Source organism: Agelaius tricolor, unplaced genomic scaffold (assembly GCF_023055355.1).
Source record: "Agelaius tricolor isolate 1412-34295 unplaced genomic scaffold, bAgeTri1.0.p SCAF_20, whole genome shotgun sequence".
Classification (NCBI taxonomy): domain Eukaryota; kingdom Metazoa; phylum Chordata; class Aves; order Passeriformes; family Icteridae; genus Agelaius; species Agelaius tricolor.
The window spans coordinates 9,809,146-9,822,459 of NW_027269280.1; the positions used below are offsets into that span (position 1 = coordinate 9,809,146).

Consider the following 13,314-nt stretch of genomic DNA (forward strand, 5'->3'; position numbering starts at 1 on the left):
GGGATGGCTCAGACCCCCTGACTTCACTCACAGCACAGACCCTGCCTCTCTCTGCATGTGCCAGGAGTGCTTCCCTTCTGCACAAGCCATCAGATCCCCCCTGTGTGCTGTCAGGTCCCCTTTGTCCCCCTATATGAGTGCTCATGTCCCTATTACCCTACACCCACACAAGGAATAGATTAACTCCTGACGTGGACACAGAGCAACACTGCAGAAGGAAGAGGAAAAAAAATATTCATAATACAAACAATTCAGCCTTCCCAGAGTCAGTGTCAGCCATGTCCTGCTCACACAGTCCTTGTTTCTTCCCTCGCCCCAGGACCACTGTGGCCCTGTGGTGACTTTGTCCATCCCAGAGCTGCTCATTGGGACTGAGCCAAAATCTCACATGGGAAATTTGAGTCCATTACAGGCATTGAAGTGAGGGGGTGCTCCCATGCTCTGCCTGTGCTGGGTGCCACCTTGTTTTAGGGACACCCAAGACAAGGAGGAAAATGGAAGAGAGAAGAAATGGAGAACCATGACTGGAGAAGGATGGAGTGAAACTGTAGAAGTGGCAGGTGGAGAGAGAGGTGCCTGAAGTGTCCTGGGACAGGGCACTGACAGCCTGTGCTCAGCCACACACAGTGATGGCCTGCTTGCTGCTGGATTCCAGCTGGAGCTCCGTGTGCTTCCTCACGGAGGGATAGAAGCTATGAGCCTCGTGCCTCTTCTCTCACTTCCTGTGCAGAGACCCCACTGTGGAGCTCATCATCGTCACCTACACAGGGCACAGAGCAGCAGCATCTCAGCTACAACAGCCATCAAGAATTCCTCCCTCCCTGGCAGCTGCTCTGGGAAGAGCCAGAGCTCAGCAGGGAGCAGGGCCTCCTCACCTTCTGTGAGGTGGTTCAGGTGAGCAGCCTGGGCCCTGCTCCCACCCACCAGCGCCATGGCCTCGTGCTCGCTGCAGCTGCTCAGGGCCTCCTCAGACCCCTTCCCTTCCTCGTCATCTTCAGAGTCCACCAGCACTAGGACATCCCCTGAGTCTGCATTCCTGGGAAGAGCAGAGCAAGCTGGATGAAAGGCTGAGGAGAGCCTGTTCCCTGCCCTACAGGAAGGCTGAGTAGTGATGCCATGAGGGGCTGGGTTGAGGAATGTCAACTCACCTGAATGCAGCACCTGAACGGGAGAGAAAAGAGAGACAACATTAGCAACTGCCCCTCTGTATGGTAGCAGTGTGCCCCTGAATGGGGAATCATGAGCACTGACTCTGTGATTGCAGAAGGCTGATCAGTGCTCTATTGTTACCACACTATACTATATGAAAAACCTACCACCCTTGCCAGTCTGATACACACACATGGAGCTAATTGGTCAACGAATTAAAACCCTATCACCAGAGTCCAATTAAGGAATCACTCTTTGGTAAACAATCTCCATAACACATTCCACATGGGCACAACAACAGGTGCAGAGATTAAGATAAGAATTGTTTTCTCTGAGCTTTCTCACAGCTTCCCAGGAAAATCCTGGGAGAGAATTATGTCTCTCTCTGTTCAGGAGATATGTGATCACCATACCTGTGGGAGTGCCACTGGTTTTACTGGACTGGACAACCCCTGCCAATCCTGTGCGTCCCCCAAGGGAGCCCCAGGTAGCTCCAAGCAGAGGCACAGACTTGGAGGTGACCTGCCCAGATGTGGCACAGGCAACCCTGACTGAGTACAGCACACGGGGAGGGATAGGTGGGTTGGGGACAAAGCCCCAGGAAGGAGGAACCAATCCCTACCTCTGAGGCACAGGAGGGGATTGTAGTACAACACAACCCCAGTGACAGTGAGAACAGTCAGGAGAGACAGCACCACCACAGCACCCACGACCCCAACGATGTTCACCGGCTCTGCAGAGAGGGGACACAGCTGGATGAGGAATTCTCAGGTGTGCAGCACCCCCAGGCCCTCCTGCCACAGCCCCACTCACGTTTCACCGTGAGGCAGACGAAGAGCTCCCTGAGCCCCACGGGGTTCTGGGCCTTGCAGACGTAGCAGCCCCCATCAGTGGCCTGGGAGCAGTTCTGGATGGTGAGCCGGGACACGTTGCCCTCCTGGGTGATGAGGAACCTCCCCCCAGGCTGGATCTCCTCCTCGGGCTGGGAGATGTCCCTGAGCCAGCTGAGCCGAGCTGCCGGCGTGCTCTCGGTCACCCGGCAGGTCAGCGTCACGTTGTCACCCACAAAGCAGGTCTGAGGGGGCTCAGACTCCAGGGAAGGGAGCTCTGAACAGCCCCGGGGCAAAAGGAAACAAAAACAGGAGTCAAGGAGGGAATGGAGGCAATTAACATAATGAGCAATCAAGCTTCTGGCTGATTAATAATCATTAACAGAAGGGAGGCAGGCAGGAGTCTGGGAGTGGAGCGCTGTGGGTTTGGCATTTGGCTCACTCAGGAGCCTCCCAAGGGGTGACCTGAGCAGCTTTCATGGTGCTCAGTCCCTTCTGACACCTGTCTGCACATCCCCAGGGAAAAAAGGTCTGAGGGTAGCCAGCAGGCAGGTGGCAGAGAGGAGAAGAGCAGCCCAGGCATTATTTCCCTTGGGATCAGCAGAGCTCTTGTGAAGCCTTGACAACCCTTGGAGGATAAATACAGCCCAAATTTTCATCAGCCACTCAGATCCCCGAGATCCCCTGAAGGGCACACACAACCCTTAAACCCACCCTTACCAAACCTCATCTCAAGCTGCCCACAGCCCCCAAACCACCTCTCACTGTCACACAGGTGTGTGGGAGCTTTCCACAGGTGAAAACACTGCTGGGGCCCCTGAAGATTGGCCCCAAACACAGCTCACCTACAGCTCTGCCATGATGGAGCTCAGCTGCAGGACATCTGTGCCTTGTGCTGCACTTGTGTGCCCTGCCATGCCACCTCCTGCCTTCCCTGACCTCCTCAGTGCTCTGGAGAGCAGGGAATGACCAGGATACCCACCTGCCCCCATTCACCAGCTTCATTAGCAGTCAATGAGGCAGCAATCCACTCACTTATCTCCACAGTGCAGGCAGGCTGCTCCTGCTTCACCACGTGGCTGCCCACACACGTGAAGACTTTCCTGTGGGCGAGGTGGGAGCTGTTCAGGGTCTCCACGTGGGTGTCTGAGGAGCTGGTGGAGCTGATGACCCAGCTGGAGTTCTCCAAATCCTGCCCCTCTTCTCTCCAGTGCAGGGTGGGGTGGGGGTACCCTCCAGGCCAGCTGCAGAACAGCTGCAGCATCAGCCCCGATGAGGAGCTCTCAGCCCAGCACTTTGGGGCTGCCTGTGGTGGATCTATCAGCAAGGACAGCACGTGGTCAGAAACACTTGCAGGGCTGGAATTCATTTGTCATCATCCCTCTTGAAAAATCTTTCCTGTTTCCCTGCCAGTCTTGCTCCCTGACCTGCATCCCACAGCCCCAGGTGTGCATAGCTGTAAGAGACAGCCAGCAGGGACCAAGAGAGGCTGTGACAGTCCCCACAGCCAAGCCTTGAGGGAGGGAAAAAATTATTGCCACAGCTTTATCCAATGGAAATGAGATAAACACAGCAGGAGAATGAAATCCCACTGCCCTGGTCCTCATGGCACAGCTACCACTGAGTCATCACTTGAGAGCAAGGCACAGTCCTGGCTCTCTCCCAGCTGCTCCTTCCACACACAGATCCACCACACACGTGCTGATTTAACAGCCAGAGGGATTCTGGACTCTGATCCAGGCAGGATTAACACACTGTGCCCAATGCAATGCTGAACAAGACCCCACCAAGAGATCCAACCAAAACAAGCCCCACACCAGAGGTGTCAGAGGGATGTCTGAGGCTTATTTTGGGGAGCATTTATTCAGAGGACCTTGAAATTACTTGAATTAATTAAAAAACCATCATGGCAAACCCTCATGTGAGCTGCAAGAACACACCTTCCTGGGGCTCATCTCTGCAGGAACTGTACACACACCTCAGGTGATCTTTGAAACCACTCAGCTCTGGCAAGAAAGTTCTCTGCAACACTCCCTGTGTCCCACCTCTGGGGAGGATCAAACCGATCCCAAACCCTGGCTGTGGTTAATAGGGCATCCTGTCAGCCTGAACCAGCACAAACTGCCCCACATCAATGGGGCACAGCTCTGTCAGGATGTCCAGGTGGACACAGCTCTGTCAGGATGTCCAGGTGGACACAGCCCCTCCAGGATGTCCAGGTGGACACAACTCTGTCAGGATTTCCAGGTGGACACAGCCCCTCCAGGATGTCCAGCCAGAGCTGCACTTTCTGTGCTGAGCTCAGGAACAGTCTCCTGAAGCCATCAGCTTTACATCCTGAACTCCCAGGCTCTCCCAGCACAATCTGTCTAAAGAAATCTGCTCCCACAAAGTTAACAAACCAAAAGCCTAAAAATCTCCACCCTCTCAACCTCACAAAGCAGCAGCAAAAAGGATCTGTTGTGGTTTGACCCCCAGGAGAGCCAACAGTTCTTGCATCAACCCACACACAGATGTGCCAAGGAATCCCTGGAGGTGTGGAACTGCACGTCTCCTTCACAGGTGCTTCCCATCCAAAACAAACACAGAACCACAGCCCAAGGCAGGGCTGCACCTTTGTCCTGTCACTAGAATGTTTACTGCTTGTGGGGTTTTCAAAGTGCACTTTCCAACAAAAAGAGAACTTTTTGGTACCACCCATGGGATGGGCTGAAGACTGTCAGCTGGTTATTCCCACAAAAACCTCTACATATCCTGGGAGGCTCTTCCACAACAGTGCCAAGTCCCTGTCCAAAATTTGCTCCAGGCCAGGATAAGATGTTCCACCAACAGGGGTTGTAAAAAAATGGGGCCCTGCTACAGGTCAGAGGTAAAACTTCTAACTTTTACTGATGCTCCTCCTGCTGAGCTAAAGCATCTCCAGAAATCTCCTCCTCACCTACCAAAGGCTATGCCCACATCACCTTTGTTGTACTCAGACATTAGTGATATAATTAATTCCAGACTAATAAATGAAGTCCACAGTGCTGCTCCAACACTTGGCACCCCATAAATATGTTTTGCTCCCAAGTGTTCTGCCCCAGTGCTCCAGATTTGGAGCTCCCCACTCCTCAGCCCAGTGCCTACATATCTATTCCCTGAAGCAGCCTGGGGTTCAACCCTTCCACACCCCCATCTGCACATTCTTTGCTGCAGGAAGAGAATTTTTATTCCTGTAAACTTTCAAGAGGTTAATCTGTACAGAACAGGTGCAGTGTTTACACACAGGTAGAAGGTAGGAACACCCTCAAGGCAAACAGGTCTCACACATGGAAAGAGCAGCAAGAAATGAAAGGGCCAAGGGAGTACAGAGGGCCAAAATGCACCAGATTTTCCCTCTTCTCAATCCTGAGGGGACTAAGAGCAGCACCAGATCTGGAGGGGGCTGTTCCCATGGAATACATGAGGGCAAAATAATGGTCCCTGGCAGAAGCAGGAAGGATTAACTGGCTGGAGTGCTTTCCAGCCTGACTTCCACCTGTGCTCTGAACATTTCTAAGGGAATGAATGGATGAAATAGACATGGAAAAGGGAGACAGCACCAGAAGACACAGAAGGGCTGAAAGAACTGGCCTGTGCTGATAACAGGTACACTCTCAGAACACTGCTCCCCACATAAACCTGAGGAATTTCATGCTTCCATCAATGTAAGACTCAGCTGGGAAGAGTTCTCCCACTAAAAGGATGGCACTGAGGAATGGCACAGCACATCTATCCTAACAAGGGAAAGCAGGCAGCAAGCAGCAGCCCCTACCCCAAGGTTTATGGAGATTAGCTACAGAGAATGGAAGATGTGCCCAAAAACTCGTTTATCATCGGCAATGAAGAAGAAACAAAGCGAGGACTTGAAAGCTGGCATTTCCCCTGCACATGCTAGATCTATGACAGATCATTTGGACACACATTTTGGTGCTTGTGAGCAGATGTGAGAGATTCTGCACCATAAAGCCGTTTGCACCTTCTAAATATTATCTTTCCACCGGTGCCAGATGAATCTGGGGATGTGGGAGGCCGAGGGGAGGAAGCCCAGCTGTGGGGATGACTTACTGGCCACCAGGAGCTGCACCTTGTGCTCGTGGTCCGTCTTGTTCAGCACTTCCCTGCAGGTGTAGTTGCCCTCGTCCTGCACACGCAGCTCGGAGATGCTCAGGGAGCTGTTGTCCACCAGGGAAAAGCGGACATCAGGGGGGAAGGAGACCCTCGAGGAGAAGAGAGGTGGGAAGGACTGCGGATCCCCTTGGAACCAGACCACCTCGGTGGCTTCCTTGGACACGTTGCGGCATAAGAGGAGGACGCTTCCTCCCACCTGCCCAAAAACCACTTCATCTGTTCCTGCAAGAGAGAGGGGACGGCGTTAGGGATGGAGGGAATGGGCAAAGCCACCTTCTACAGCAAAGACCTGGATATTTGGTCTGTGTCAGCCCTCTGGGGTGCTTCTTACGGGACTGCTGAGGGACCTCTGAGGTGACTAAAAACCACCAGCGCACAGCAGGATCAGGAAAAGGGACACAGCTCCCTGCTCCCCTCCCCTCAGCCCGCGCTACCTGCGGCCTCCCGGCGCGGCACCAGCCTCCAGAAGCAAAGGGCGAGGACGAGCCGCGCCGGCGGCATCCCGCCGAGGCGCTGCATGGCTGTGCGCCGCTGCCGGAGCCCCGTGGAGGCGGTGCTGCCCGGCCACCGCCCCGGGGACAGGCCTGGGGAGGGCAGACGGGCGTGCCCGGCCGGGGGGACCCGCCCGCCAGGCCCGTGAGGGGCCCGTGATGGGGTTCGTCCGTCCAGCACGTCCCGCCGCCTCACAGCCGCCGCTTTGGGCAGCCGCCATCTTGGGACCCCCCCCTCCCCCCGGGGCTGCCCGCCATCTTGGGGTCACCTCACCCCCCCTCGGCCACGGGGGGCGGCCCCAGCAGAGCGGGGCTGGCGCTGCCCCCGGTGCCGCCCACGGACCGGGAGTGTTTGAACCGGAGAGCGCGGTGTGCGCTGAGGGGTGTTCTCTGAGCGGTAAGCGACCTACACATCCAGAGAACTCCTCTAGTCTACCCACTTAGAGACACCGCACAAACCGAGGAGCGGGAAGAGCAGAGATAAATGATTGCTCCTCTGTGTAACCCCGCAGCGGGGACCATAACTGTGCAACTATCCTCGGGTTTCTCCAGGACACCTTACAGATGGCAGCTTGGAAGCACAAAGGCGTGCGTGAAGCAGAGCGCTGAGACTCACAGGGTTGCCCCACTGGGCCCTGGTACATTAATTATTAATTAACCTAATTAGCGGTAGGGGCGACAGTGCTGGCCCAGGTAACCGGAGCTCGGCCGGCCCCCCTCGGCTCCGCCTGGGGGCGCCATAGAGCTGGCGCGGGAGAGGCCGGCGGGGCGTCTCCACCAATGGGAGGGGAGCATAGCGGCGTCTCCACCAATGGGAGCGGAGCGGGGCGGTGCCTCCGCCAAGGGGCACGGGCCGCTCGGAGCCGCCGCCGTCGCAGCCGCAAACGTCGCCATGCCGGTGGACCTGGCCAAGTGGGACGGGCCGCTGAGCCTCTCCGAGGTGGAGCAGAAGCCGGCGCACCCGCTGAGGGTCAAGTATGGCTCCGTGGAGATCGACGAGCTGGGCAAGGTGCTCACGCCCACTCAGGTGAGCAGCCCCGGCCCCGCTCGCGGGGGTTGGTGCGGCAAAATGGCGGGATGCGGCCGGGCCTCCTGCGCTGTCCCTCCGGCAGCTGCCGCCGGACCTTCCCCGGGTGCGGGGCACAGAGAGGGGCTGAGCTGCGGGGGCGGCCTTGCTGCGGGGGCGGCCGTGCCGCAGGAGAGAAAACCCGTGGTTCTCACAGCCGGGGCGAGCTGGCGCGAATGGCCTTGAAGCCCTCGGGTGGCGCTGCCAGCGCAGGCCGTGCTGGCCCGGTGTGCAGGGCGGGTGGCTGGCGCTGGCAGCGGGGCCGGTGCTAACGCGATCGTCCCTGCAGGTCCAGAATCGCCCCACCAGCATCGAGTGGGACGGCTGCGATCCCCAGAAGCTTTACACCCTGGTTCTCACAGACCCTGATGCGCCCAGTCGGAAAGACCCGAAGTTCAGGTAGTGGGGATGGACAGCTCCGTGTCCTACGTGGGGAAAAAGGAGCATTTCTCTTGGGCTGAGCAGAGGCTTAAGGAGGAGGTGGGGCTCTGCTCTACCTAAAGTGCAGCTGTGGGGCTGTGGCTTGTCATAGAAATCGTGTCCTTGCATCTCTCCTTGAGCCAGGGACAGCACGGGGAGGAGCAGCTGCTTTTATCAAGGATGCTCAAAGGTCTGTTGTAGCTGGAGCAGCGCAGCATTTACTGCTTGCTCTAATTTAGCACATATGTGAGTTGGAATTAGGTCTTTGCTGGCGGCAGAATCTTAAATCTGGGACCAGCTCACCTTTCTCAAGTCAGCTTCAACAGTGTTTAGAATCCCCACTCTCAGAGGTCAAGCTGTGGGTTTCCTGTAGTCACATGGGGCTGGTTTTGTGCATCCCAACAAAGCAGGGCCTGCTCTGGGACTGGTTCTCTTCGGGTTTGGCAAACAAGGAATGGCAGCTCTTTGTTCACTCCATGCTGACAGCCTCATGGAAAAGCAGCAGCTTGGAGTGACAAAGGTTCTTCTTATCTGTGGCTCTGCCAGAGTGTTCTGTGCCTTGTCCTTTCAGAGAGTGGCATCACTTCCTGGTGACCAACATGAAAGGCAACAATGTGGGCAGCGGGACCGTCATGTCGGATTATGTTGGCTCTGGGCCTCCCAAGGGAACAGGTTGGTACCTGCAGCAGCTCCCAGGTGCTGCTGTGTGGATCACACCCAGTGCAGCAGGGTGGGGGGAACCCTGCAGGAACAATCCATGCAGGATTGCTGGGGGCTGCACATAGCAGGAACCCAGCCTTAGTGCACCTTTCCTGAGCAGCTGTGGTCTCACCTGGGGCACAGGGGTGTGGTGATATTCATAGGGGTCCCAGGACGAGGGAAGAGATGAGAATCTTGACTCCACATTTCAGAAGGCTGATTTATTATTTTATGATATATATGAAAAGAAAATTATATATTAATGATATATTAAAATGATATATTAAAAGTATACTAAAAGAACAGAAGCAAGGATTTCATCAGAAGGCTAGCAAGGAACAGAAAAGAATCATAATAAAATCTTGTGACTGACCAGAGAGTCTGAGACTGCTGGACTGTGATTGGCCATTAATTAAAAACAACCATATCAGACCAATCAAAGATGCACCTGTTGCATTCCACAGCAGCAGATCATTATTGTTTACAACTGATTTCTGAGGCCTCAGCTTCTCAGGAGAAAAGATATTATGATTATTATTATATTAAAAGAAAATGATACATTAAAACTATACTAAAAGAACAGAAGTGAGGATTTCATCAGAAGGCTGGCAAGGAGAGAAAGGAACGATACTAAAATGTTGTGACTGAGCAGAGAGTCCGAGGCAGCTGGGCTGAAGGGTTTCTGCTGGAACGTGTCCGTCTGTCCCGCAGGGCTGCACCGCTACGTGTGGCTGGTGTACGAGCAGCCGCAGCAGCTGGCCTGCAGCGAGCCCGTGCTCTCCAACCGCTCCGGGGACAAGCGCGGCAAGTTCAAGGTGGCCGCCTTCCGCAGCAAGTACGGGCTGGGGGCGCCTGTGGCGGGCACCTGCTACCAGGCCGAGTGGGATGATTATGTGCCCAAGCTCTACGAGCAGCTCTCGGGGAAGTAGGGCCATGGCCTGCGGGTGGGGCTGGGCACGGCGCTCTAATTGTGTTCTGTTAATGAGTTGAAGCCAAGTGTCCCGCTCTGACAATGTCACTGTCACTGTCCCTGCTCTGTCCCTGTGCTGATGCCCGTGGTATCCTAGCTAGAGCTGCTCCTGGCTCCAAACTGACCTGCTTAAGGGAAACAGTAGCCTTTGTGAATTAGTGTCAATTCAGGGGGTCTCTGCTGTCTTGGGATGGCTTGAGGTGGCAGGGGTGTGGGTACACAACCACTTTGGGGCAGGTGCTGGCTGTGGAGACTCCCTTTTCCAGGAGAGGAGAGGGCAGTCCAAGGGAAACTTGTCCCCCTTTTTTCTTTTCTTTCCCCCCTCCTACATTTGGCCAGTGCCTCCACATCACCACTACAGTAGTGAAGGTGCAGCTTGAGGGGAGGCAGGAGCTGGCCTAGAGCACTTCCTTCTGTTCTCTGCTGCCACCCAAAGCTGAGACCACTTTGTTCTGTTCAGTCCTGTGGTGACCTGCCCTGTGCTCACCGTGCAATTAAAAACTTCCCATGGTACTTGGTGTGCTTGGTTGTCTTCTTGGGGCAGGGGGGGATGAGGGCAGTGCTCAGGGAGCAGTGGGTGGTGTTGTGTTCCTGGGATGAGGCTGGACCCTGTGCCAGGGCTCCCCATTCCTGGAGGGACGCAGCTCAAAGCCATCACGTCTTTCTATCTTAAAAATATTCCCAGCCTTCAGTTCCTTCCCAAGGGATCTCCCCACACTCCCAGACCCGTGGGGGCTCCTTCCCCTCCACAGGAGCCCCCCCCATCACCACAGCAGCTCTGACACCCCAACAGTCAGTCTGGGCACCACCAGTTTCCCTGACCTGAAGCCACTTCCCAGCCCAGCTGCAAGTCCCAGTTGCTTCCTGCTGCTCCAGCAGTGCTGCAGTGAGGCCTGAGGGTCTCCCCTAAGTGCCTAGAGCAGAAATGAGCCTTTGGTAGGCTATAAAAAGGTAAAAAAGGTGAAGCCAGTGCAATTCAGCTTCACAGAATCAGGAGCCTTCCCCCTTTTTTTCAAGCTGCTGTATCACAGCTCTGCAGTGATATGGTCTGACAAACAGGAATCAGCAGCACCCCTGTGAAAATGGGGGATGCCAGAACTCAGGTGGATGGTGCTGGCCCAGGGCAGTTTTATCAGCCCAGCAATTCAAACATTTCAAGAGGATCATTGGTTTTCCAGGAAAACAGCCCCAGCTACTCCAGCCCAAGGCCCACCGGAGTTAAGGTTGGAGCAGGGCTCGCAAGGCTCATCCATCCTGAGACTGCTTGGGCTGCGAGGAGGACAAAAAAAATCAAAAATCCATTACCCTAAAAACCTCCAGTGCCAGGAAAGCAATCCCTGCCCAGGCTGAGGGACACCTGTGGAATGGGACACATGTGGAATGTGTCCCCTCCCCATCCCCACCTTGCACCTGTGCTGGGCCACGAGCCACCCCTCCCACAATGACACAGCCAGGCATTGTGATGAACACTTTTATTTACAAATATAATTAAAAGCTCTGACAGTTATTCATGCTCTTCCCTGGAACCTGAAAAATGTTTTTGTTGTTTTGTTGGTTTTTTTGTCCTTTTTTTTTGTTGGTTTTTTTTTTAAAGTGCATGCAAAAGAAGTAAAGCCTTTTTTTTTTCTCTTTTTATTGTAAGAAAATACACAGTTTGAAAGTGTGAATAATGCAATATTTATGACCAAGATCATGGGGTTGGGGGTGGACTTGGGGGAGGAACAAAAAAAAACCCCCCAAAAAAACAAATAAAAGAAAAACTGAAAAGGGCTGGGATGATCTAACAGACAGTGTTGAGCTCCAGAACAGAACTGGAGAGTGGGGGGTGGCTGGAGCAGGAAGGGAGGGGGGGAAAGAAGTAAAAAAATTTTTGATCAGAGAAACAGTTAAAATACAATATGAAAATAAGTAAAAGCTCTCCTTAAATTCCTTCTATACACAAAATACACGATTTGACAAAGCCCAATTTGTGCTACTGGGATCCTGTGGGCTCATTTAAGTGTATTCACATTCTCTGCTACAGCAGAAAATGATTATGATACAATCAAGAATATGCCCAGGGGCCAGGGCTTGTCCCTGCTGCCCCTGGCATGGTTCTCCTAAAAATCACCACGTCGTCACCCTCCCCTCCCCACCCCCAAAAAAGTAATAATATGTCACCACTGATATGTACAGCACGATTAAGTTTTTTTTTTTCTGTAAAATGTATCAAATTTTTTTTTTCAATCTTTAATAAAACTTTTTTTTATTATTTAATTATTCCTGATGAATAAATACCAAAAAAATAAAAATAAAATAAAATTATGCAGCAGCTAGTTAAGGTAAGGCTGCGGATTCAGTCTCTCTCCCCCTGGGATCGTAGATTATCTTTTAATTATTAATATTTTTTTGCTTGTACTTTCATTGATTGGTGGTAAAATGAGTGATTGCTCAGAAGCAACATACATCCACTTGGTGGCTTTTTTTTTTTATATATATATTGTTTTTTTTTTTCTCCATTAAAATTGTCTCCAAAGTTTTCACTGAAACATTTTTAATCATTGCACAGAGACATCAATACTGTGACATACTATGGAAAAGACTGCCAGGAGCTGTCCTGCACCGGGATGTGACGGGGGAAAGGGGCCCCTGATGGATAAGAATATACAGGCACTGGTCCGACACGATGTCAGTAAGAGAGACAGAAAGAGAGAGAGCACGCCCGTCAACATGGGGAATGTTGGGTTTGCAAGTTTTATCCTTACTTGGTTTGCTTTCTGTGGTTTTTGTTGGTTTTTGTTTTGTTTTTTGTTTTTTTTTTTTTAAATGGCAAAGAAATTTAACCTCATCTATAGTCCTCCTTGGGATACTCTAATGTGACCAAATTCCCAAAGCCCATCCGCAGGCTCTCCATGTCAAACGTCTCAATCTCTCGCTCCTGCCTTTCCAACAGAAACTTGATCCTCTCGCTGCGTTCCTTCTGCAGGGCGGCGAGCTCCTCCTCGATCTGCAAGGAGCACAGTCAGCAGCCCCCAGCACAGCTCCATGTCCCCTGTATCCCCAAAACCCCCTCTGACATGAGCACAGCTCCATGTCCCCTGTATCCCCAAAACCCCCTCTGCAAGGAGCACAGTCAGCAGCCCCCAGCACGCTCCATGGCCCCTGTGTCCCCAAAACCCCCTCTGACATGAGCACAGCTCCATGTCCCCTGTGTCCCCAAAATCCCCTCTGCAAGGAGCACAGCCCCCAGCACAGCTCCATGGCCCCTGTATCCCCAAAATTCCCTCTGACATGAGCACAGCCCCCAGCACAGCTCCATGTCCCCAAAATCCCCTCTGACATGAGCACAGCCCCCAGCACAGCTCCATGTCCCCTGTATCCCCAAAATCCCCTCTGACATGAGCACAGTCAGCAGCCCCCAGCACAGCTCCACCCTGCCTGTGTCCCCCAAAATCCCCTCTGACATGAGCACAGCCCCCAGCACAGCTCCATGTCCCCTGTATCCCCAAAATCCCCTCTGACATGAGCACAGCCCCCAGCACAACTCCATGTCCCCTGTGT

At 53.5% G+C, this 13,314-nt stretch overlaps 3 protein-coding genes across 6 annotated transcripts in view; 1 reads left to right on the forward strand and 2 right to left on the reverse strand.

Moving 5' to 3' along the window:
* Positions 1 to 217: 217 nt before the first annotated feature.
* VSIG10 (V-set and immunoglobulin domain containing 10) lies at positions 218 to 6,924 on the reverse strand. Its single transcript, XM_071445487.1, is given in 9 exon segments — positions 218 to 760; positions 876 to 1,036; positions 1,149 to 1,161; positions 1,772 to 1,882; positions 1,963 to 2,256; positions 3,015 to 3,296; positions 6,066 to 6,350; positions 6,563 to 6,663; positions 6,665 to 6,924. Coding segments are annotated over 9 exon segments (1,491 nt in total). The 5' UTR covers positions 6,841 to 6,924; the 3' UTR covers positions 218 to 692.
* A 562-nt stretch (positions 6,925 to 7,486) lies between these two features.
* Positions 7,487 to 10,287, forward strand: PEBP1 (phosphatidylethanolamine binding protein 1). Its single transcript, XM_071445498.1, has 4 exons — positions 7,487 to 7,646; positions 7,975 to 8,084; positions 8,677 to 8,777; positions 9,516 to 10,287. Exons 1-4 carry the CDS (start codon positions 7,512 to 7,514, stop codon positions 9,731 to 9,733), a joined length of 564 nt encoding a protein of 187 aa, XP_071301599.1. The 5' UTR covers positions 7,487 to 7,511; the 3' UTR covers positions 9,734 to 10,287.
* A 944-nt stretch (positions 10,288 to 11,231) lies between these two features.
* The window catches only part of TAOK3 (TAO kinase 3), a 79,013-nt gene continuing 76,930 nt past the window's right edge, over positions 11,232 to 13,314 (reverse strand). For all 4 annotated transcript variants that reach the window (XM_071445472.1, XM_071445471.1, XM_071445475.1 and 1 more), the window contains one exon: positions 11,232 to 12,760. In XM_071445472.1, coding sequence (XP_071301573.1) covers positions 12,599 to 12,760 — 162 coding nt within the window. In that variant the 3' untranslated portion in view covers positions 11,232 to 12,598. The remainder of the gene's footprint in view (positions 12,761 to 13,314) is intronic.